The 26,044-nt window shown below is 49.4% G+C and overlaps 1 protein-coding gene across 1 annotated transcript in view; it reads right to left on the bottom strand.

Moving 5' to 3' along the window:
• Positions 1-26,044, bottom strand: part of AFF3 (ALF transcription elongation factor 3) — a 455,793-nt gene that overhangs the window by 37,778 nt on the left and 391,971 nt on the right. Inside the window, exons 12-14 of the mRNA XM_062208886.1 lie at positions 13,654-13,840; positions 7,447-8,616; positions 3,848-3,972 (exon numbers count right to left, since the gene is read on the bottom strand). Coding sequence (XP_062064870.1) covers positions 3,848-3,972; positions 7,447-8,616; positions 13,654-13,840 — 1,482 coding nt within the window. The remainder of the gene's footprint in view (positions 1-3,847; positions 3,973-7,446; positions 8,617-13,653; positions 13,841-26,044) is intronic.

The raw sequence follows: 26,044 nt of genomic DNA on the forward strand, positions 1-26,044 counted from the left end.
GCAGCAGCAGATGGCCCAAGTGCTTGGGTCCCTGCACCCATGTGGGAGACCCAGAGGAAGCTGTTGGTCCCTGGCTCCGGCCATTGTGGCCATTTGTGGAGTGAACCAGCAGATGGAAGATCTCTCTCTCTCTCTGCCTCTGCCTCTCTGTAGCTCTGCCTTCCAAACAAATAATTTTTTTTAAAAGAGAAAAAAAGTTACGATTTCTGGGGCCATAACCGTGGTATAGCAGGTAAAGCGTAACCTGCAGCACTGTCATCCCATATGGGTGCTGGTTAAAGTCCTGGCTGCTCCATTTCTGATCCAGCTCCCTGCTTATGCACCTGGGAAAGCAGTGGAAGATGGCCCAAGTGCTTGGGACCCTGCACCCACGTTGGAGACCCAGATAAATCTCCTGGATCCTGGCTTCAGCCTGGCCCAACCCTGGCTGTTTTGGCCATTTGGGGAGTGAACCAACAGATGGAAGACTTCTCTTTTTCTCTCTCTCTGCCTCTCCCTCTTTCCCTCTGTAATTCTTTCAAATAAAATAAATAAATCTTTAACAAAAAAAATATGCTACACTTTCTTGTGTCTCCAAAGTCAACCATCAGAGAGGAGGAATTCATATCTATGTGAGTCTCTGAAATGCACATGACATTCCTAATAAAAAAGTATTATTTAGGGAAGACACTAGCTTGAAATAAACTCAATCAACTGCTAATTTAGGGCACTTACAGAGATCACCTCATAGAGTTTGTTAAGAAGGTAAAGCTATTTATTTATTTATTTTTAAAGATTTATCTATGTATTTGAAAGGTAGAGTTACAGAGAGGCAGAGGCAGAAAGAGAGGTCTTCCATCCACTGGTTCACTTCCCAGATGGCCACAATGGCCAGAGTGCCAGGCTTATCCGAAGCCAGGAACCTGGGACCAGTAGCTTCCTCTGGACTTGGGCCATCTTCTACTGCTTTCCCAGGCCATAGCAGAGAGCTAGAGCAGAAGTGGAGCAGCTGGGACTGAAACCGGCAACCGTATGGGATGTTGGCACTGCAGGTGGTGGCTTCACCTACTACGTATGTCACAGCAACAGCCTTGGTAGGGCCATTTAACAAAGATTTTGTTATTATTCCTAGGGCTAGGATCTTTTCTTTCTTCCTTTTTTTTAGGTTTATTCATTTATTTATTGGAGAGGTACAGTTACAGACAGACAGGGAGAGACACAGAGCGAGAGGTCTTTTATCCACTGGTTCACTCCCCAAATGTCTGCAATGGCCAGAGCTGGGCCGATTTGAATCCAGGAGCCAGGCACTTCTTCCAGGTTTCCCACACAGGTGCAGGGGCCCAAGCATTTGGGCCATCCTTCTGTGCTTTCCTGGGCCATAAGCAGAGAGCTGGATTGGAAGAAGAGCAGTTGGGACAGGAACCGGCGCCCATATGGGATGCTGGCACCACTGGCAGAGGCGTAGCTGCTACGTCACAGCGTCGGCCCCAGCTAGGATCTCTTAATTGCCTACGGCAGTTATCACGGCAAACAAGCCATTAAAGTCACTTCAGAAAGCAATCTCCTTAGCTGGTGGTCACAGAGGAGAAATTACAAACACAGGCCGTTAGAACAAATGGCAAAGCCAAGGTTCTTAACGTTGGGCGAACAGATGCCCATGGAGACAGAATTTCTGGCTGCTTAGGAAGAAGTGAGAAGCTATGTTATGGACAAAGATTCCGGTGCATCCAAAGTGGTTCTTCTCCTGATGGGGAAGAAAGCAATGTTGGAAACGGATGTAAGCAGCCTGAGTCTAATTGTTTCTGGAAATGTTAAGTGGGGGAAAAAAATCCCATCTCTAAGTCCCTTCTGCTTTACACCCGTAATGATTTTTACTGTGCGTGGGAAACTGAATTATAACATCTAACACTGCTGTGGGTACACGCCTGGGCCTCCTTCATCACGGCCGAGTTCGTGTATTCAACTTGCCCAAAGAAACCTTGTGCAGCTCTCCTCTTTGGGACGGGCGACCGCCTCCTCAATGGAGGAACCCAAGAGCCTTTGGGATCGCAATGCCAGTGGTGTACAGATCAGCCTGAACTCTAAGTACTTCCCTATGCACTGAGCTAGGAGGCTTTGCTGGGCAATTTTTTTTTAAGATTTATTTATTTAAGAGGCAGAGTTACAGAAAGAGAGAGACACAGAGAGAGGTCTTCCATCTGCTGGTTCATTCCCCAAATGGCTGCAGTGCCCAGAGCTGGGCTGATCTGAAGCCAGGAGCCTGGAGCTTCTTCCAGGTCTCCTATGTAGGTGCAGCATCCCAATCAATTGGACCATCTTCTATTGCTGTCCCAAGTCATTAGCAGTGAGCTGGATCAGAAGTGGAGCAGCCGGAACTCAAACCGCCGCCCACATGGGAACCTTAACTTATGATGCCACAATGACAGCCCCATGGGCAAGAGTTTTTAACCTGGGCTCCAGGAACTTGGATAGAAAATGTGACAATTCCCTTTTCCCTAACCTTTCACCGAAAGAGAACCTTTCCTTGAATTATGAATGGAGGCAGGAAACCAGAGGAGGGGCTCAGCCGAAGCAGTATTAGCAATACCTGAGGTTGTGTCACCGGTAGAAGTCAGTTATTTTCCTGTTGTATTACAGTTGTTACGGACATCATCAAGTATGTTTATATTGATTGCTTTTTAGAAGTTGTAGCTGTCACTAGATCGGCTGGAAATGTTGTTGCTAACGCAACAAGAAAGAAACATGCATAGCGTGGATACTTCAAAAAGTTCATGGAGAAAATGGGATTAAAGGATGAGCTTATGTGAGAGCTAAGAAATTTGAAATCCATGCATAACTTTTTTTTTGTTTCAAAATTAGTTTTTCAATTCCATTTTGCAAACTTGAAAAAAAGATCTGAAAGGCAGTGTGACAGAGAGAAAGGGAGAGATACAGAGAGAAAGAGAGGGCTTCCATTTGCTGGCTCACTCTCCAAATGTCTGCAATGGCTGAAAATGGGTCCAGGCTGAAGCCAGGAACCAGGAACTCTATCTGGGTCTCCCCACATAAGTGGTGGGGGCCACAGCACTTGAGCCAAACTCTGCTGCCTGCCTGAATGCATTAGCAGGGAGCTGGATGGGAAACCAGGACTCAAACCTGCATCTAGATATGGGGTGCTGGGGTCCCAAAAGCCAGCTTAACCCACTGCTTCTATGACTGATGATATGCCGCTTGCATAGAATAAATACTTAGGAGCTTGCCCTTCCAGGCTGCCACCTACCACTCCTGGATTCAGTACACCATGGGTGCACCTGGAAACCCTTCAGAGAACAGTCTGGGAGGCCACTTCACACTGAAAGCACAGATCCTGTCCAATGGCACCATTGGAGTCTACATCCAGGAGCTGCAGGTGCATCACCTGCAGATTCCACTCTAGGTATGTCTTTGTACATCCTTAACAGAAGCTGAAAGTTATGGGTTTAGCACTCACCATTAACACTGGCTTGAGGGTCTGGCATTGTGGTGCAGCAGGTTCAGCTGTTGCCTGCAACACTGCCGTCCCATGTCAGAGCACTGGTCATATCCCAGGGTTGCTCTGCTTCCCATCCAGCTCCCTGCTAATGCTCCTGGGAAAGCAACGCAAGATGGCCCAAGGGCTTGGGATCCTGCCACCCACATGCTCCCACTCCCAGGATAGAGTTCCAGGCTCCTGGCTTTAGCTGGCCCAACCTGGACTGTTGGGGAGTGGGCCAGTGGATGGAGCTGTCTGTCTGTCTCTCTGCCTCTCAAATAAAGAAATAAAAAGAAATCCAACTTTCCTCCCACATGGCAGGCGATTTTGGATCCGGAGGGCCCTGCAGCCGCCTCCTTACTGAGGGAACACGCCTACCTGGTGATGTTCATGTTGCAGTGGTTCGCGGACAGAGCGGTATTGGCGGAGGCACTCAATCGCGAGGAGCTCTCTCTCTCCCCCTGGACTTTCTTCGGCTCCCGATAGTCGTCGTCGTTGTCAAACTGCGTGAGAAAAAGCAAAGGCCGATCAGCTGTAGCTCTCTGGGGGCCGGTAGGTGCTCCCAGGCACTGACCTCCACAGAGAGGGCTCTCTGGACGCTGGCCTGAGCAGCAACGCTCTGGCACGGGTTCCCAGTCAGCTCTTCAGCCAACGAGGAGGAACTATGCTGGATTTACAGTCAACAGCTTATTGAGAGGAAAGGCACAGGGCCGTGATCAAATCTGGGAGGCAACATTTTTTTGAATGACGATAACCAGTCAGGATTTCACCGTCCACAGCAGACCTAACATGCATTCACACGGTGACATCAGCGTCACTCACCCTGGTATTTTTGGGGCTTAATATTGTAAGGACAGTGGCAAGCAGGGGCTATTCTGTTTTGGAATTCACGCCTCCCATGAAGCGCACACAGAGGCTGTCCCTTCGTGGTGTCTCCATCCCAGCTCACAATTAGCATCCCATGATGTCTTAGAGCCCGGATGCACCTGCTTATACAACAGGACTTGGACTGGTTCTTGTTGCCATGTCTGTGCTCCACTTCAGCTTTGTGTCAGGGTGTGATGCTAACACACCCACTCTGGGGAGAGCGCAGGAAGCCGGGATGGGCCTACGGGGCTTTCCAGGAGATGAGCGCCAGCACCCAGGAGACAAAACCTGCCCTTCTCTCTCCAGCTGGGAACGTACCACCCAGCCTCTGCCACGGGGCACTCCTGATACTCACACTGTACTTGGACCCTCGCAAAGGGTCCAAACCTAGGTGCCAAAGCCCCCATCCTCAGCTCTAGGGCTCCAGAAAGGTGAGACCCAGCATCTCTGACAGCCAGATCGGCAATACTGGCATCTCAACGGCCTGGGGCACTGAGTAACCAGCACTAGGAAAATGTTCTTTCATTTTTCTTATGTCTGTGCCCAGGGATGATTCATTTGGTTTTACGAGTAGAGCTGGGTGTCAGGCTTTGCCTAAAGTTTCCCAAGTGAAAATGAAAACAGATATGAGTAACACAACTATTTATAAAATATTTTGAGATTATATGTCTATTTGTACATTTCTCCCATACATGTTTGTCTATAGCTATACACATTTCCAATCTATCTCTATGCTTGCCAATGTTTATCACTGTCTCTGCACATTTCTTATATATCTATAACCATATACCTATATAAAGGGATCTTCAAAAAATTCATGCAAAATGCACATTATGAAAAAAGGATGGATTTCAGAATTTTTTGTATCAAAACACACTTCTCTTTGAATTCCATGAACTTTTTGAATCACCCTCCTCAATTCCATTAGCCTATTTATCCATCAATCCCAGAGGAAATATCCATACTCGTTGCAAAAGACTGAGGGATCCATTCATTCAACAAAAACAGAGCATCGACACATTACCAGGCAGGCCGAGTGGCTGGAGGGCGACAGGAGGAGACACATCACAATTTTACAGAAGGAAACCCGAGTTCAGAGATGGCAAGGCCACCTCCTAAGGTCACCCAGGAGGCTAGGCTTTCGGGGCCTAGTGCAAAGTCAGAGAGCTGGGCTCCTCATCCGAAGTGCAGAAGAGCGATGTGACAAGCCCCCCAACGGGAAACACGTTCCTCTCCTTTGCCGTCTCTCTCGTCACAGCAGGGCTCATTTGCTATTTTATACCATGCTCCTTGGGGGTACTGTAGCCTCCCAGGATCCGGGGCTGCCCCAGCACCAGCACGTGTATGTGGCCCACTGGCATCTGGTTCCCCTCCTCCCACTCGCAGGACTCACCTGCGAGGCTCGACCTGGGCCAGGAAATCCAGACAGGCATTTTCCCTCCCATGGCCCACCCCCTCCCAACCTGTGGGCCACAGGTGACCCCAGGGACCTGCATCCTCCCCTCTAAAACACTCACTACCTGCGTTGGGGTTGGGTGAGCCAGGGTGCCTGGCCCTAGCCTGTCCTGTCCCTGCACCAAGACAGGGAGGGGAGGCCTCCTGGGGCTCTGCGTGCCAGGAGAGCAAAGAGCGGGCAGAACCCATTCCGTGCAAACAGGTGGGAGCAGGGACCACACAGGCTCCCTCCCTTACTAAACCCGCATTCAAAGAGCACATGAGACATGCCAAGGTGCCACCTGTGTGACAGCAAGGATTGGACAAGGGCCTGAAGAAGGGGAAAGGTCAGATTTTTTTTTTTTTTAATTCATGCAGAGTTTTCTCACTATGTGCATTTTCCCTTGGACTCTTTGAAGACCTCATTTGCCTCAAAAAGTTGAAAATAACTGATTTCACACAAATAATATATACTCAGATCAGCATTCTTCCGAGGGACGTATGTTAACAGTTGCTATTTTATTTAAAAAAAAAAGCCTTAAAATTTTATTTATTTACTTAACAGCCAGAAACACACACACACACACACACGCGGATTCCCTCATCAGCTGATGTACTCCCCAAATGTGCACCTATAGCCGGGCCTGGGCTGGACTGGAGCCAGGAGCCAGGAGCCAGAAGCTCAATCCGGGGCTCCCAGGGAGATGGCAGGGGTACAGCTACTTGCACCATCACCCGCTGCCTCCCAGGACTGTGTTAGCGGGAAGCTGCAGAGGGGAGCAGAGCTGGGAACTGAACCCAGGCACTCCTCTGAGGGAGGCAGGCGTCCTCATCACCATGCCAGCTCCGCTTATTAACGACCGGCCTGAATGTGGAGCCGCGTGTGAGCCCTGCATCTTTGATGGGTCACCCGTTGTGTTTCTCACCGTGGTCCAAAGGACTTCGCGAGACACAGGAGCAGGAAGGGACGGAAATCTCAGAACAGCCTTTAGGTCGTGCTGCAGGTCCTGACTCGCTCGGATGCCTTTGAAGCTGGCTGAGCGTCCAGCATCTTCTACTGCGGCAGCTCCAGCTCTCCCCACACTCACGCTGTTTTCCTCACCCCTGTACCTCTCAGATTTGACCCATGTGTCTCCTCTGGTGCCACTCCGTCCCTGAGCTTCTGTTTATTCCAATCTCTCTCTTCCTCAGATCCCTGTTCCCCAACCCTCTCCCCCAGGAAGCCCTCCCCGATCAGTGCTGCTGCTGGCTCTCGGGTGGCAGAAATCCATCTTGGCCTTGAATGCATGAGGCTGCCCAGTTCTCAGTGTGTGTGTGTGTGTGTGCATCATCTCAATGTTAGCATCACCCAGCCCGTCCCAGCAAAGAAGGGGCTTCTCCACGTGTTGCACCCTCTCACAGGTCCAGCCACACACTCAACAAGTATTTCCTAAGTGCTGGTTTCCACGTGCACAGGGACAGAGCTCCATTAGCTATAGCTACAAACCAGCAGCAATGGTACTTTGCTCACTGGGCATTTCTAAGGATTTGAACAGTATCTGGTGTTTATATAAAATATTATAGTGTAAAACTGATGGAGTCAGGACTCACAGAAACCACAGTCCAGACCAGTGACCTACCTGTGCTGTGCCCCCTTGGCCACTGGTGACCGCCGAGTCCCCCACCCCCACACCTACCTTGCGTTTCCTCTTGGATTTTGGCAAAGCCTTTTCGGGCGGCGTGTCCAATGCTGGCAGTGTGCTCTCTGGGTCCTTAGCAGCAGGGCCATTCAAGACCCCTGGCTCCTGGGGCAGGTGTTCCGGGATCCTGGACAGGAGGGTCAGGTCAATTTTCACCCAGAGAGACCTGACCTCATCGCTGTCCTTCAAGGGGGACAGAAGTTCGTTGCGGCCGAAGGGGACCAGCGTGTAGAACTGCTCCTCTAGCTCCTTGGCAATGTCACTGGTGGTCCTGGCGTTGATGGGGCCTGCGGGGGCCCGGGGTCCGCCCCCAGCGCTGATGCTGCTGGTAGCTTCCTTTAGCCTCTGGTCGCTGGCACAGGAGGAGGAGGAAGAGGAGGAGGAGGAGGAGGAGGAGGAAGAGGAAGAAGAAGAGGAGGCGGCGGCAGCGGCAGTGGCGGCGGAAGCAGCCACGGTCTGCGCTTTGGTCAGAGGGTACTCCTCCTGTTCCGACTCCAGGTCCGAGTCGGAGGAGGAGGAGGAGGACGATGACTCAGTCTCGATGAACTCCTTGGATTTGGGGATGGTCCTGCTCAGCCCCCGGGTGCGCCTCTTCTCGCAGGGCACCGAAGGGCGCAGCTCCTTGCGGTGGCTTGTTCGGCTGTTGCCGCAGGGCCTGGCTTTGGTGGGCTCGGGGGCCACCGCCACGCTCGCCCCCAGCGTGTCTGCAGCCACGGGCTCCTCAGGGCGGTGGCAGTTGGCACTGTCCCCGGCTGAGGTCCTCTCCGTGCGTCTGGTGGGCTTCTTGCCCGCGGACCTGCGCGTGGGCGCAGGTGCGCTGTCCACCGGTGCGCCAGGCACTGCAGGCGGCGGGGCGGCTGCGGCCGCAGTCACGGCCACGGCCGCGGGAGGGGACTTCTGCTTCACTGCCTTATTCCCAGGGGCTTTGTTGGCTGTCCTCGGCCTCTGTTCCTCTTTGCAGACGCTCTTGCTCTCCTTCTCCCTCAGGCTGGCTGGGCACACGTCCGGGAGCTTCCCGCAGTCCTGCGCCTCCTCTTTCACCGGGGTGTAGTACTGACTGCTATCGGGCCCGTGGTTTTCATTTTGGACCAGGACGGGAGGCTTGTGGGGATTAACTTTGTTGAGCCACTTATCCAGCTGCCACTTGTTCGAGGATGCCGGCTCGGCCTGTGAACGAAACCAGGGACAGAGCACACAGCTGTCAGTGAAGGCTCACAGAGATGGGGTGGGCGGGCTGGCTGTATCCTGAACTCTTCTGAGTGTAGGAGCAGAAAAAGAATGGGCTGTCAGCAGCAGGAGAATGGGAGCAGCAGGTGTGTGTGTGTAGTGGCCCTGGGGGGCGGGGAGGGAGCCCTAAGGCCACCTGGACAGTGCTACCCTTCTAGGATGCTGGCACCGAGGTGTCAGGGGATAGCACTGAGCCTCGTTAGCATCCACTCTCTCACACTTTTGAGTGTTAAACAATCCATACTGTTGATAATTATAATAGAGATGTAGACTTTGAGGCTATGTGAAACCTAGCTGGGGGGGGGGGGCAGTTTTGAAGGCTGAGGGTGAAAGTGCTGTTTCTGTTTGTTTTTGGTGAGAATTAAAACTCTGGGGCAAATCTGAAAGGAGCTGAGTGGAAGCTACAATCCTAAAGAAACCACAGAGCATTTATGGGCTAAGGACAAGGAGGGCACAGCGACTGGGCGGCCGAAGCAGTAACTAAGGGGAAATGCTTATCAGTATAGAACCCCTCCTTCGATGGGACTGGTGTGCATCCTCCATGTGCAGGCGGCCAGATCAGGAGAGCCCTGCCTGCCCCTGCTTCTATCACACGTTGCCAGAGATGTTGTGGGCCTGGAGGGGATGACGGAAACCCTTCCAGTTTTGCTAACTCAGACAAAGTCACGGACCTCACAGGTGTTTAAACTCTGGCCTGTGGATCGGTGCCAGGGGGTCGTGAACGGCCTGCAATGGAACGGAACATGTTGTGCGGATGCAGTTTTCTGAGAGAGGCCCCTAATTTTTTAGCTGGATTTCTAAGGATCTATGTCCCCAAAAAGGTTAAGGACCAATAACTTTACAGGGAGTAAATGTTGCTTCTTAATGAAAGTCTATATATCCAGCATTATTGTGTTTTTTTTTCCTAAAAAAAAAAAGATTTACTTATTTATCTGAAAGGCAGAGAGAGAGAGAGAGAGAGAGAGAGAATCTTCCAAACACTGGTTAACTCCGCAGATGGCGATTAAAGCTAGGGCTAGGCCAGGTGGAAGCCATGAGAACCTGAGATTCCATCTGGGTTTTGCACGTGGGTGCAGGGGCTCAAGCACTTGAACCATCTTCTGCTGATTTTCCAGGTGCACTAGCAGGGGGTGGGATGGGAAATGGAGAAGCTGGGACTTGAACCGGCGCCCCTATGGGATGCCAGCGTTTGCAAGTTGCAGCCACTAGCATAATGATTCCTATTAGAAAAGAAGTGAGGAAGCTTAGCCAGAGTAATTTCAGTGTATAACCATGAGTGAAATGGGAAAAGCATTCTGAGTGATCAGAGAGATCAATTTTCCCTCTCAGTGGCCTCCACACTCTGAATTGGTGGATTCCATTGCTGTAGTGGGAGGCTAGCACCGGCCTAGAATAAAAAGACATTGCTTAAGTTTGTATTTCAAATTTGGTTGAAATCTGGAGCGAATCAAGTTCCAGTGTGGAAGAAAAAAAATTTTTTAAAAAAAATATAAATTCTCAAAGCTTGCTTGTAGGTATCAAGATTTGTTTTTCAATGGTCAGGTCTGTGTGAATAACTCAGTGCAGACCTCAGGGCTGTGGGAATAGCCACCAGATGTAAGGATCCGAGAGGGTGAGGCAGGGGCCGTGTCTTAGACCCCAGGCTTCTGTCTGAATGTGCAGGAGTCTGTGACACAGTTCAGGGGAACAGAAAGCCTTGAGGTCCCAGAGGGGGCAGGAGCCCAGAGGAAGTGGCCAGAGAGTGTGGGTATCAGGCAACCAGAGCTATGGCAGGGACTGTGGCCATGCCACCGACTGCCCCCAACAGACGACACTGACCACCCTCCGGGCGTCCAGTGACTCGAAGGGTCAAGATTTCAGTGGCCACAAGGAGCAGCCGAGGCTTTCCCTATGGGGCCATGGGGCTGCAGAAGCTTCACTCTGCAACACAGGTGCGGGAGGGGAGACCCTCACACACGGCCCTGGTCTTGGCCTTGACCTTTGGCGCCAGGATTAAATCCTAGTGGCTCTGAGAGACCACACTGACACAGGCAGATGCAGGCACTGTCTCTTGCCCTGTCAGGGGACTCTGTCAGCTGGAACGCCATCACCTGAGGCCAGTCCCACCGGTCCTGACCGAGCTCAGACTGTGGACATCTGGGACAGTGAGCCTAAATAAACTGCTTTCTTTTATAAAGTCAGGCTGCCTCGGGTATCGGCGTAGCGATGAAACGCTGACAAATACGCAATTCATGCACAATGACGTGGCTTTTAATAGCCACAGCTAAAATGAACAGCTCATATGAGGCTCAGCCAGGCACCTTGCCAAGCGCTGGCACCTTGGGGTGCGTGGCTATGTGCGTGCATGGGGGAAGGCAGCGGGGCACGCGGGTGCCTTGGGACACCATGAGCGTCTCCTTCTACTCTCATCTTGGGATGGTTCAGAAGTTCGGGCCAGGAATGTTTTGCTTTAAAACAGTGGAATGTGAGGTGCATGGTACCAAGAGCTCCCCTATTACGTGGGGGTCAGGACAATGAGTCTCGTCGCTCCCTGTGCAGTGACTTCTTGGAGGTCGCGCTGCTGCCAGTCCTCGTGGGGTTCCGTCTGCGAGTGTGTTGCTTTTCTACAAGGCATGTAGACGCCAACCTTGGGGAAAGTATTCCAAGAAGCCTACTTCCGTTCCAGTGACAACACAGCTCTCCAGCAAAAGGACATGGCAGGCAGTGTGGCTCACATAAGCGTTGCCGGTCTGCAGTCCCTTTGCACAGAGATGCGAGGAATGGAAGACTTGACCTGGCCTCAGGTAGCTCCTTCCTCGGATCCCTGCTGCTCCCTCTCCCTGGCAGGTGGGGGCGGGGGTGGGGAGCGCTCCTGATAACTGCTGAAGAAACCAGAACAGCCTGCCTTCTGCAGTCTGGGAGTTCAAGGCTTTGGAGTGATCTCAGCGACTTTTAGGAAGACTTTAAGGTACTGTGCAACTGCACAGCTCCAGACAAGGTTTTAGCCTATGCAAGGGCTCTAGGGTTCACATTTCAACATGAAAATAACCAGTGCTCATGAACTTAACCTGCAGAGTCACAGAGGAGAGCCTGGACGGGGTGGACTTCACAGACTTCGTACGTTTTTATCCATGCTCGTTACCTGGCTCGTGCACTGTCCTGCATTCACAGGTATTTCCTACAGCTAAATATTCTGGAGTTTTCCAAGACACGATAGCAGACATCAGACTTCAAATAAGTCTGCTTAACTCCTCTAAGTGATCTTGTTTAACTCCTGTGGGTTTTTTTTAAGCGGCAGGCATTGTAGTGGAAAAGATGAGAGAGACAGAGAGGAAATGCTCCCATCTGCTGGTTCACTCCTCAAATCCCTGCCATGGCCATGGGGCACCAGCAGGGAGCCAGGCACTCCATCCAGGTGCCCAACACGGGTGGCAGGGGCCCAAGTCCTTAAGCCACCCCCACTGCCTCTCAGCATCTGCAGCAGCAGTCGGGAGTGGAGCCAGGACTGGGAGCCAGGACTGCACTCGGATATGGGATAGTCGTCACGCGTGCCAGGCCAGATGCCCACCTCCTAAGTCCTGTGCTTCTCTTTGTTTGCCTCCAGGGGTCTCCATTAGAATGGCAGCCTTGTGAAGACACGGACATTCCTGCTCCTTTAGTTGCTGTATTCCAGAACCAAGCACTGTGCCTGGGGCTGATATTCAATAACTATTCACTGAATGAACACCGAATAAATGAATTAATGAACAGATGGATGAGATGAAGAAGAAGGAAGGATAATGCTTTTTCTGAGAAAACCAGGTTACACCAACCTATGACCTTCATATGCTAATGTTGGTAAGGGCCTTTCCGAGAGAGAGAGAGAGAGAGAGAGAGAGAGAGAGAGAGAGAGAGAGAGAGAACACTTCCTGGAATGCAGACAAAGTGCTGGGAGATGGCCGATTTGGGCACCAGTGGGGAGCTCATGCTACAGAGCAGCAGGTGGAGAGGAGGAGAGGTGGGGGTGGGGGTGGGGGGACAGCACTGCCCCTGATGCTCAGTGCTCCTGAAAAAAACCCTGAGCTTCCTGCAAGGAGGGAGAGGAGAAGACGCTACCCTATGAAGCTGAGATGCGAACACACCCACTCCAGGCGTGGTGACATGTAAGGCACAGGTGACCAGCTGGAAACGTACACCAGCCTGCAGTTGGTTTGGGCTCTTGTCAGGGTCTATTTAGAAACTTGACCCCCCACACGTATAGCGGCTTGTACGTGAGAAACCCACCGGCACAGTCCGAGGCCACGTCAAATGTTCACGCCGTCAGGAAGAAATTGTGCTTCCTCCGTAGAAATCCAAGTCTACCCTAAGAGCTCCAGGCTTGAGCAGCTCAGCGGCGCCCTTCCCCAAGCATCTTTGTACTCTGAGTTACTACTTAATTTTCCCCTTTCCTCTTTAGAGGAGAAACAGCAATGGTTTTTATGGGGGGCTTATAATGTTTTTATACGAGGCCCCTAAATCTCCCTTGCAGATGCTTATCATACCTATAAAAGGCTCCATGATTATTTGCGGGCTGATGTAATTTTTCTTTTTTATACTTTCACAAAGAAAACACAGTGTAGAAGGTTTTATTAATATTTACAGCCCTTGTTCTTCTGATCCGTGACAAACTGCAAAAAAAGGTAAGAGTCTAAACATGTCTAAGCCATAAACCCCTTCCTCAGTGGCTTACCGGGGGCCACACTTCCCCGTCGGCTGAGGGCCTCAGCTGACCCTAAGGGAGACCCCATCCCCCGGGGATTTCCCGTCAGCGATGTTTACAGCATACAAGGGAGCTTCTGGACGTCAAGGTCGAGACTTTGGGACATCGAAAGGCGATGTTTCTGGACTTCTCAGGAAGCTCATGGGGAGGAGGGGGCAGACAAGCAAAAGCGAGGTGCCCAAGGCCCCACTAGTCCCTTGTGTCTGGCCCTGAGGCTGCGGGAGGCGGGGGCATCGGGCTGGTGGGCTTGTGGGGCTTACCTCGGGGCTGGAGTAGTGGGGCGCCTTGCTGCCCTCGCTCTCGCTGGAACTGCTCTCGGTCTCCGAGTCGGATCCGGAGCTGCTCTCCGAGTCACTGGAGGAGCTGCTGCTGCCGCTGCTGCTGCCGCTGCTGCTGCCCTGGCTGGAAGGCACGGAGGCTCCACAGTTGCTCTGCTGGACCACGGCGCTGCCAGCCCGCCAGGCCCCCCGGGAAGCAAAGGGAAGGAAGGCCAAGTGAGCAAACGGGAAAACAGCCCCGAAGGAGGCACACCACTCACACAGCTGGACCTCCACAGTCCCCAGCGCGGTCCCCGGCAGCCTAAAGGTCTACAGCAAATTACAGCTGCAAATGGAATTGGGCGTGAAAGTTGGCGCCCCGTAGTAGTCGGGCATGGGTTGCGCGTGTGGCCCCTCTAGTTGGGACGCTGGTGCGGTGTCTGAATGGCTGTTTCCATGCGGCTGCTATGCCAGGACCGGTGTTTCCAATGCATCCCGAATCCCACCAGCTACCAAACACAAGGAGATCCAAAATGCTCAAAAGATTTGCAAAGTGGGACATGTGTGCGTCGTTTGCTTCGTCTGCCCCAGGAGGGAATGTGGCAGCTGGCGGGGCTCAGGAAGACGGCCGGCGGGCAGGGCACCGCGGCTGCCCTGAGCTCCCGTGGCCTGCTGGAAGGTGCCAGTGACAGCGGGGCCATCCAAGTATGAGTCTTGCCGCTCCTCTTTTCCCGTCCATGGCGGTGAGGATGGGGCCGCTATGGGAGCTGGCCTGCTGTTTAAACAGTGACCTTCCTCTGAGCTCTCCGCCAGAGAACGGAAGATCCCTCCCTGACACCTTTCCTGCATTCCAGACCTTAAAATTCACACCCAGCACGGTGCCTTTACAGAGACAGCATTTGAAATTTACAGTCCACGTTCACGTCCATGCTAAAACTCGCCAGCAAGTCATCGACGAGAAACAAGGATCAATGTTTTCCAACAGTCATTTAATTAACCACCAAACACTCAAAAAGGCCACATCCACCCAAAAAGTGCCTGAGCCAAGAAGAAAAACTCAGGACCTACCTAGTCCTCAACACCTCCAAAGTCCTTTATTACCCAGATTCAAACTCACCTTAATGTGTTCTTTTGTGATCAAGCTTTCAACCCACAAGTGCTGGGCACTTTTTTAGGGTGAGTCAGCAGACACCTGCTAGCTGCTGGCAATGGAGACCCTTTCTTCAACAGGACTTGGTGATTACTACGCGAAAGCCAGGGCCCAGGGAACACAAGACAGCACGTGGTCTCCACTGTTAGGCAGCTCGGACAAGGAAAAGGGCCCTTCCCACCCATCCCTTAAATCTTGGACAAATGCTTCGCTCAAGGATAGACTCTCCTAAATCCTGGGTTGTGGGGACAGGAGGGGGGTCTTGGATTCTTGCTTCTCCTATAATAACTCCAAGGCAAGAAACGGTTTTGTGAGAAATCCCACAATGAAAGCACCCATTAGAGCAGCAAGGGCAGGAGTAATGGGAGTTTAAAGAGGCTCTACCTAGAGGTTTTCATCTCTTCCGACCAAGGTCATGCACGGTCCATGCTGACCACCCGGCACAGTTCTTCCATGTCAGACAATACGTGCAGGCCCAGGCCTGCCTGAGTTCCAGAGACTGTACTGCCAGCCCTTCACTAGTGTTCGGGGTTGGTTGAGGAATCCTGGAGTTTGAGACAGAGTAGGGGAGGGCCAGTCAGCACACAAGGGGCTGTGATATTCCTTTCTGCCCTTACAGAGCAGGATCAGTCTTTCTAGTGGGGTGAATCAAGACGGCTATGCTTGGTGAAATTTTGTATGTATATAATAAGACTATTGGGAGAAGGGCTGTCATTGTGCTGTAGCAGGTAAAGCCACCACCTGCAACATAGGCATCCTACATGAGCACTGGTTCATGTCCCAGCTGTACCACGTCTGATGCAGCTCCCTGCTGATGGCCTGGGAAGAGCAGCAGAGGATGGTCCAAGTGTTTGGGCCCCTGCCACCCAAGTGGGAGACCCAGATGAAGTTCTGCCTGGCCCAGCCCCAGCTGTTGTGGCCCTCTGGGGAGTGAGCCAACAGACGGAAGATCTCTCTCTGTAACTGATTTTCACATAGATAGATAGATAGATAAATAAATAAATATATATATATATAAAAAGACTACTGGGAGAGATACAGGTGGACAGATGGAGAGAGCTCCCATTCTCTGGTTCACTTCCCTAATGCCCACAATCGCCAGGACTGGGTCAGGCTGAAGCCATGAGTCAGAGCTCAATCCAGGTGTTGCACTTGATCTATCACCTCCTGCCTCCCAGGGTGTGCACTAGCAGAAAGCTGGGCCCCAGAGTTAGAGCAGGGTATCAAACCCAGGCAATCCAATGTGGGATGATTTGTCTTTTGCCCTTTTTTAAAGATTTATTTATTTATTTATTTGAGAGGTAGAGTTAGAGACTGAGAGAGGGAGAGACAGAGAGAGAGGTCTTCCATCCGCTGCTGGTTCACTCCCCAAATGGCCACAATGGCCAGAGTTGAGCTGATCTGAAGCCAGGAGCTGGAAGCTTCTGGACTCCCATGCAGGTGGAGGGGCCAAGGACTTGGGCCACCTTCTACTGCTTTCCCAGGCCATAGCAGAGAGCTGGGTCGGAAGTGGAGCAGCTGGGATACAAACCGGCACCCATATGGGATGCCGGCACTGCAGGCGTAGGCTTGCACACTACATCATAGCACCAGCCCCATGGGACGCAGGTGTCTTAAGTCATTAAGTCTTAACCCCTAGGTCACATGCATGTCCCAAGACAATTGGATTCTGACCAAACATGAACAACTGGGGGCAAATTGGGGATTTGTCTGTAGGCCCCCAAAACACTGGCAGAGAAAACTAAGAAAAGCAAAACAAGACACGGTCTTCTAAAAGGAAGGTGGGGAACGATGCAGAAAACAGGTGTGTCTCCCGGCAGCATTTGCTGAAGATCAGGAAGTTAAGATAAATTAAGAGCATTTTGATTGGTTTTATAACATGCTGATTAATCAGTAAATGGGAACTTCAAAAAGTAGGTGGATAAATGGAATTAAGAGTTAAGATCGGGGGGCAGTGTTACAATATTAAACCACTGTTGAGACACTGACATCCCACATGGGTGCAGGTTTGTGTCCTGGCTGCTCTACTTCTGATCTAGCTCCTGGTTAATGGCCTGGGAAAAGCAGCAGCAGAAGGTCCATGTGTTTGGGCCCCTTCTACCTATGTTGGGGACCTGGATGAAGCTCCTGGCTTGGGCCTGGACCAGCGTTGGCCATTGCAACCATTTGGGGAGTGAACCAGAGGATGGAAGCTTTTTCTCTAACTCTGACTTTTCAAAATAAATAAATAAGTTTTTTAAATCTTTTTTTTTTTTAAAATAAAGACATGGTCAGGAATCTCTTATTTTAAAGATTTACTTATTTATTTAGAAGGCAGAGCTAGAGAGAGAGAGAGAGCGAGCGAGCAAGCTCTTCCATCCTCTAGTTCACTCCCTAAATGGCTGCAAAGACTGGAGCTGGGCCAATCTGAAGCCAGGAGTCAGGAGCTTCTTCTGGGTCTCCCACGTGGGTGCAGGGGCACAAGTACTTGGGTCATCATCTGCTGCTTTCCCAAAAGCATTTGCAAGGAGGGAGCTGGATTGGAAGTGGAGCAGCTGGGACTCAAACCGGCACCACATGGGATGCTGGCGCTATAGTCAGTGGTTTTACCCACCATGCCAGAGCACCAGCCCCCTCCCCCCCTTTTTTTTAAAAAAAGAGATAAGATTATTTTGGTGCAAAAAAACCTTGTGATCCACGTATAACTTTTTGGTAGTACATTGTCTCTTCCATGAACATTCAGAAGACCCCACGTACGTACTACCTGCTGTCATTCGAACAACAGAATACACAGTGTTCACTGTGTGTGTCCCCGGGCTTTGTGTGTACACAGCAGAGGCAGAGGCATGTGTGCAATTCCGGGCCTGCATCACAGAACGACTGACTGTCTTCTGCAAAGCGGCCCTTTCATTCCCGGGGGGAATGTCCGTGAAGGAGTCACCACGCTGTCTTCCTTCAATGACTGCCATCCTGGAGTAAGGGCACACGAGCCCAAGGAGACAGGATCTCAAGTAAGATGGACAGAGAGCCTTATGCTTTTACATGTGCCTTCCTTAAATTAGGAAATTGACTTAAAATGACAGTCATAACTATTATTTATTTTTAAAACTGCCAAGGGTGCCAGGAATCTAGGGTTTTCCCTAAGCTTTGCTTATCTGGGTTGAGAGATCCATGATGTCTCTGAGCTCACAAATGAATACACAGATGGCTCCTGACATGAGATGGTTCCAACGTAATGAGTTTTTGACTTTACGATGCTGCGATAGAGACGCACATGCAGTAGGAACTGCACCTGGTCTTTCCTTGGCCAAGGCTGTGCAGTCTAGGTAAATCAGCCATGGCCTACCGTGCACTGCCACTCAGCTGGGGTGCCCAGTGGGTTAGTTGTATTAAATGCATTCTTCTGGTCGGTGCCGCGGCTCACTAGGCTAATCCTCTGCCTGCGGCGCTGGCACCTGGGGTTCTAGTCTCAGTTGCTCCTCTTCCAGTCCAGCTCTCTGCTGTGGCCCAGGAGTGCAGTGGAGGATGGCCCAAGTGCTTGGGCTATGCACCCGCATGGGAGACCAGGAGGAAGCACCTGGCTTCTGGCTTCGGATCAGCGCAGTGTGCCGGCCACAGCACGCCAGCTGCAGCGACCACTAGGGGCTGAACCAACGGAAAAGGAAGATCTTTCTCTCTGTCTCTTTCTCTCACTATCCTCTCTGCCTGTCAAAAAAAAAAAAAAAAAAAAAAGCATTTTTCCACTTAGGATATGTACAATGTACAATGCACTTATCACGACATAGCCTCATAGTCAAGTCAAGGAGCATCTGGTATTTCAATGGGCCAGGTAGGAAGATGAAGCCAGAAATGATCCATGTCAGGGAGGGGGCAGGCCTGGAAGGACTCTGGGGGCTCCAGATGTGGGGTTAAGAGAATCAAGCCCACCTCCATGAAGGCAGCCCCACTACTGGTCTCCATCCGGGTCCCTGGGACAGGCGATCCCCGTGGCCTCAGCGTCATGCTGCCCTTGCTGTGGGTGTGTGCGGCCACTCCGCCTGTGCTACAGCAGCCGTTGCAGCAAGGACAGCAAAATAAAGGTGAGGAGGCCAGGGCTGGTTATCTCTGCAGATGAGCACTAAGTGAAACACAAAAAAAGGGGCCGGTGCTGTGGCACAGCGGGTTAAAGCCCTGGCCTGCAGTGCCAGCATCCTGTATGGTTGCCGGTTCTGGTCCTGGCTGCTCCTCTTCCGATCCAGCTCTCTGCTACAGTCTGGGAAAGCAGTAGAGGATGGCTCAAGTCCTTGGGCCTCTATACCTGTGTGGGAGACCTGGAAGAAGCTCCTAGCTTCAGATCAGCTCAGCTCTGGCCATTGCAGTCATTTGGGGAGTGAACCAACAGATGGAAGACCTCTCTCTCTCTGGCTCTACCTCTCTCTATAACTCTTTCAAATAAAATAAATATATATATTTTTAAGGGTAGGTTCAGTTAAGCCAGGAAGGCTCTTTTGAATCATAGAATCCAGAAGATGGGAAAAGACTTTACTGAAAAAAGATTTTAATTCTAAACTGCCAACTCAAAATTTTGGTGTGCTAACTAGTTGTCACATTTACATACCAAAGATGATTAAAAATTAACTTAGTGGGATTTCTCCTGAAATGCTAACACACACTATTGACAGAGTGACACAGCCATGGGCAAGTTTCAAGATACTACCTACAAAGATCTTGGATCCTATGCCATTTAATGAATACGGTGCCAATGACTGTGCAGATAGAAAATATTACTGAGGTCAGGAATAAAAGTCCTTGTGTCACCAAAGCTTAGAACAGTGCCTGGCACCCAACAGGCATTCCCATGTGATTACAGAATGAAGAATAAATGGAGAAAGAGACATTACTGAGTCATGGAGTTTTTGAGTTTTAAACAATCTTTCAAGAAGGTTATGATCTCTTTTCCAATTAAAAAAGAACATTGAGGGAGACTTCAGCCCCTCTGTGCTCGTCTAACAGTTCCTTTCAAAGAATATTTCTTTACATACACTCTAAATTTTATCTGCTAGCATTTATGCACAGTTCTCCTGGACACGGTTTGCTTACATTTAGTAATTCTGATTTCATGAAATGTTTTGCTGGTTTTGTCAGTGGTCAGGACGCGGAGCCTTCAGACGCTGACATGTCTGAGAGAGGGCCAGCTTTATGTTAAGTCTAAATGATCTGTGTGCTGGGTCCTTTCCTTTGGCTGCGATGACACATTCCTTTCAGAATTTGGCCCAGGCCAAATCTGAACACAAACCATAAAAGAAGAGACAAATGACAAATCCTGGATCTCACAGCCAAGCGTTTTCCTGCCTGCCAAGCATATTGTGGGGCCTGGATAAATACCCAAAGTTGTCCACGAGCTTTTAACTGACAAGTAACTTGGAGACAGGCTCCCTGGCTGGTTGGCAGCTGCGCTGCCTAGCCTACGATGTGCAACCCGTGGCACTCCCCTGGTACTGACGGAATGATAATACTTAGCTCCATCTCACTCAACACTCTGTCAGAGCTCAACAGATGCTTATTTCCAAAAGATCTTTGCTGCCCTGCAATGGTATTTTTTGACGGATGGCCTCTCCATTGACACTAACTGCTCTAAAACCAAAAATACCTACTGAAAAGCAAAAATGGCAAAAGCTGGTTAGGGTTACCTTCTGAAAAGGGCTATTAATTCTACACTGATCTGCTTCTGTTTGCCATCACACCTTCAGGAACAATGGGGCTCAGTCAGGTCTCCAGCTTCACCCCTGCAGGTTGTCTCTGAACTTCAGGCACAATGCACTTCACACTGTCTTCACTGGCTGCTTCTATTCAGCATTGGGGGGGGGGGGGGGGCGGGCTCTGCACACACTACTTTCTATGCTAGGAAGTCTTTTCTCTCTTGCTTCTGGTTACCACTCCCTCCTGCCCACTCTTGCAAGACTGAATCACATCCAGATCCAATTCTGCAGTTTCCCCAATTCTCCCAGGAACAAGTGATGTTTCCCCCAAGCTGCTCTCCTGCATGTCCATTTTGTAGCTTTTACCATGGTAAGGCCAGAAACTGTCACAACGTATCATGCAGTGTATCTCCAGAGCTCGAAGACGGCCTGACATCAACAGATTGTCAACAAATGTTGAATGAATGCAGAAAAGAAAAAAGTCTTGGGATCGTGTGTGAGCCAGTGGATTCTGTTATACTACGAAACAGCCCATGAGATGTTCACATATAAGGGGACTTCAAAAATGTTCATGGAAAATAGAGTTAAAGATAAGTGCTGTGTATAAAATTTTTTATATATATACAGAAGATCAGTTCAGTATATATTAAGCAAAGATTTCAACAGTTTGCCCCCACATAGCAACACAAAGTGAAAAATACTGTTGGAGTACTAGTTATAGCATTAAATAACAGTGTACAGCACATTAAAGACAGAGATCCTACATGATATTTTTAAAAAATTAATTTTCTATACCCATGTACATGCAGGGTCTTCAACAAGTTCATGAAAAATGTGTATTATGAAAAAAAACTATGCATGGACTGTATAAATTCATTGCACCACAATAAACTTACCTTTTAATTCAAATTTCCCACAAACCATCTGAAGTACCCATGGATATACATATGTATTAAAAAACATAAAACAGAAAAAGCTATTGCTTTGGGATGCCTAGGATTTTATAAAAGCTACCAACTATATAACAGACTGAAAAGTGAAAAAGTACAAGGGCCAGCCAAGCAGCCCAAGTATGTGACGTGTCCAGGCATAAGAAACATAAATGCCTAATGGTAATGATAAATGAGGGCAGACTCGGGTCTTCCATCTGCTGGTTCACTCCCCAAATGACCACAATGTCTGGAGCTGTGCCAATCTGAAGCCAGGAGCCAAGAGCTTCCTCCGGGTCTCCCATGCTGTTACAGGGGTCCAAGCCATCTTCTACTGCTTTTTTTACAGAGTAGCTTCTACAGCTACTCTGCCATAGCAGAGAGCTGGATTGGAAGTGGAGCAGCCAGGACTTGAACTTGTGCCCATATGGGATGCCAGCACTGCAGGCGGCAGCTTTACCCACTACACCACAGCGCTGGCCCCCAAAGCATTCTAACATCTGGATCATCTCAGTATTGACATCTGAGTGATTTTTTTCTCATTCAAGTTGAGATTTTCCAGGTTCTTAATATGATGAGTGATTTTTATATTTTATCTAGAACACTTGTGCTATTGTAAGACTTTAGATAAAAAAAAAATTAGCTGTTTTAACAGGCTTCCATTAAAATCGAGCCAACAGCAGGTTGAGGGATATCTCTTAGCTAGTCCAGCGTTCACTGTGGGTTTTATGAGCCATAAAGAAAAGCCAGGGAGCCCACCACCACCTCTCTGCTTAGTCCTGGGGTTCCCAGCTGGTCTGCTTTTCCTCCATCTTTCAGTCTTCTTATGTTTGCTTTATATACAAGGGCATCCCAAAAAGTCTGTGGAAAACGGGATTAAAAGATAGGCTTGGGGTGGGCATTTGGTACTGCAATTACAAACCACTTGGGGCTCCCATGGCCCGTACCGGAGAGCCAGGTTCAAGTCCCACCTCTGCTTCCCATCCATCTTCCTGCTAATGGACACTCCAGGAAGCAGAAGACAGCTCCTTTCATTGGGTCTCTGTCACTCAGGTGAAAAACCCAGGTGCAGTTCCTGGCTCCTGACTTTGGCCTGGCCCAGTCTTGACTGATGAGGGCATTTAAAGAGTAAACCAGTGGAGGGAAGATCTCTTTGTCTCCCTACCTTTCAGATGAAACTGGAAAAAAAAAGCGTATTCAAGTAATTCAATATAGGAGAATCAAGTATACTTAAACACTTTTTAAGATAAAAGGCTTATTTTGGTGCAAAAAAGTTTTGGAGATCTGTGCATATGAACAGCCTTCAAATATTAATGCAAAAATGTATATTAGGAAACACTGCATTGATTTCAAAATTATTTTTGAACCAGTGTAAATTTATCTTTTAATTTCCCTTTTCCATAACTTCTTCGAAGTACCTTCCTATAATGTCCAGATTTTAGTTGTATTTCGCAGGAGAAATAGGGAGAAGTGAATTAACATCTTGTCCCAGAACAGGAGCAAGTGGAAAGAACCCTCTCTCCACACCTCCAATCTCCAGGTCTGGTTAACTGTATTAAAAGCTGATGAGTGAAAAACCCCTGAAGGTCTCTGCTTCAGTCTACCTTTTATCACCCGGTCAAATTAGGCATTAATCCATCCATTTAAAAACCACTTATTAAGGGGATTAAGCTCAGATTTCAAAAGGATGTAACCAAAGCTGAAAGGGACATGTCACTAAGCACGTGTGTATATGGCTTTGTGAGCAAAATGACTCCAAGGAAATGAGGTTACACAACATTGGGGACAGAGAGGGAGGTAATTTCAGTGCTGCGTTTAGAGTGAGAATTTCTCTCAGGATACCAGTGAGGAAATGGGCTTTGCAGGATGCCGACAGAAGAATTGATGGGGCACATCCAGCTGTTGACTTAGCTTTTCCGCTGACTCCGAGACCTGCTCAAGACTGCGTTAGAACTTCTGCTGGGGATCCACGTGGTTGTGCAGTGCACTGCATCAGCTCAGGGGGGCGCCTTTGCCACAGTCCTGGTTCTATGTCCTTTGTTCCATGAGCTGAAGACCTAATGTAAACTCACAGGGTGCATGTCTATTTTCTTTCCCAGGTCTACCACGTGGCTGGCAGGGGCCCAAGCACTTGGGCTGTCTCCCACTGCTTTCCCAGGTGTACTAGCAGGGAGCTGGATCAGAAATGGAGCAACCGAGACTTGAACCAGAGCTCATATGGGATGTTGGCAAAGCAGGTAGCAGCTTAACCCACTGTGAAACAATACCACCACTGAGGATTAAATTTTTAAAATTTTTATATATTTTCAAAATTTTCATCAGAACACTTGTTACTCTTTCTAAATCTACTTGATTGTCGAAGATCATTCTATTCATGTGTTACAGAATTTAGCCTGCTATTATTTTATTTAAGAGTTTGAGAAGTGTCTATATTACAGGTGAACTTGATACACATTTATATTATTTTACATCTTGGGAGAGACTTTTTGCCAGGTTTTGTGTCATGGTGGTTTTAAACTAAAAGAATAACTTGAATAGTATTTCAACTTTTTTTTTTTTTTAACAGGCAGAGTAGACAGTGAGAGAGAGAAACAGTGAGAAAGGTCTTCCTTTGCTGTTGGTTCACCCTCCAATGGCCGCTGCACTGCACTGATCCGAAGGCAGGAGCCAGGTATTTATCCTGGTCTCCCATGGGGTGCAGGGCCCAAGCACTTGGGCCATCCTCCACTGACCTCCCAGGCCACAGTAGAGAGCTGGCCTGGAAGAGGGGCAACGGGGATAGAATCCGGCGCCCCAACCAGGACTAAAACCTGGTGTGCTGGCACCGCAAGGCGGAGAATTAGCCTATTGAGCCACGGCGCCGGCCAGTATTTCAACTTTTTATACAATTCTGGCGAAGTTTATAAATTTTTTGATCCTCAAAAATTTAAAAGATTTTATTACTAAGACTACCTAATTCAAGCACTGTTTAAAAAAATGTATTTTCATTTTATTTGAAAGAGAGAAAGAGAGATGGTCAGAAATTTTCTATCCTCTAGTTCACTCCCCAACTGCCTGCAATGGCAAGGCCAAAGCCAGGAGCCCAAAATACAGTCGGTTCTCCCATGTGGGAGGCAGAGACCCAAGTTCTTGAGCCATCACCTGCCGCCTCCGCAGGTGCACTTTGGCTGAAAGCTGGGTCAGACAGGAAGGAACTGGGACTCAAACCAGGCCTGGATGCAAGTTGTGAGCAAAGCAAACAGCACCGTGATGACTGTGCCGAAACCCACCCCCGCTAGCACCTGTTAGAACGGCAACTCTTCTACAAGGTATTCCTTGGATATTATCCATTTCTTCTGTCAATTTTTAAATTTATATTTTGTACAACAAATTCTATTTAATTAATATTTTCAAATTTATTATCACAACATATATAGTCTTCTCTTAAAATAAAAACATCATATAATTTTCATCACTTCAAATTTTCTCTTCCCCTTTTCTTCATTGTATTTGCCAAAAGGTTTGTTCGTTGTAGTTTATTTTCAAAGAAAGAGCTCTTGCTACCTACATAATAATTCTCACATTTTCTGGCTCGGCTTCCTCCCACATAATCAGCTTGATTTGATCATACTTTTCAGGCTTCTTGAGTTGAAGGCTTATTTAAGCTGTTTTTATTCTTTCCTAACAATGGACGCATTTGTGAGTACCGTTTTGCCTCTGCGGATAACTATGGCTGCAGATCATACTTTGTTGTGCTATTTGTTTTTTTTTTTTTTTTTTCACTTTTTAAATTGATTGTCATAGCAGCTTTTAAATTCTTCTTTGATAAGTAGTTAGTGGGAAGACTGCTCTTCAACGTAGCTATTGGGAGGATCGCTTTTCGATAAGAGATGACAGTGAAGAGGGGGTAAACATCGCACTTAGGTCTCAAAATCAACTGGATGGGGACTGGGCTTAGCACTGCAGAAGACTTCAGGCAATCCCGGACTTCAGCCAGAAGGGGGCCCCTGAGAGCTCTCGGGAGAGGGCAGGGAAAGGGCGAGAAGGAGGGGCAGGCGGCACAGTTCATTTACACTGAACTAGACATGAACCAGATTGGCACTGCCTGCACAAAGAACTGCGAGCACAATAAAGAAGACGCAGGCAACAGCGTGCACATCCCAGAGGGCCCGAACCCGGGCCTGGGCTTAGGGTAATGGAAAAGTGGACAGAACTTGCCACAGTTAGAGAGAGACAACTCAGTCACACCGAGGGCCCACAAGCTCGCACGTTGAGTCTGCCTCCTGTAGCACCCGAAATTCTTCGTGTTACAAACCAGAGATCTTGCTGCTCGGCCCCCTAGCCATTCCCAGGGTCCTACCAGGGAGGGAGGCATGAATGCCCCAATTCCAATTTAAGAAGGCCTTTGGGACCCAGGGCTCAGCCTCTAACTTCTGAGAGCAGAGCAGTCACCTTGCGAGGCCTTTGTCATTTCCTGGCTTCTACCCTTCCTGGCGTCAGATGTCATGGGTGACAATCAGCCACCAACGGTTAACCAGGTGTCTGACGCGCTGCTCTCTCAGCTCAGAGGGGTGCCACGGCTCCGGTGTCTGCTCCTGCAGCTCCAGAACATCCCTCAGTGTGGGGCTCCCGAGCCTGCTGTGATACGACTCATGGTATCTGCCCAGAAATCTAAATTC

The sequence above is a fragment of the Lepus europaeus genome, chromosome 13 (assembly GCF_033115175.1).
Source record: "Lepus europaeus isolate LE1 chromosome 13, mLepTim1.pri, whole genome shotgun sequence".
In the NCBI taxonomy this organism is placed as follows: domain Eukaryota; kingdom Metazoa; phylum Chordata; class Mammalia; order Lagomorpha; family Leporidae; genus Lepus; species Lepus europaeus.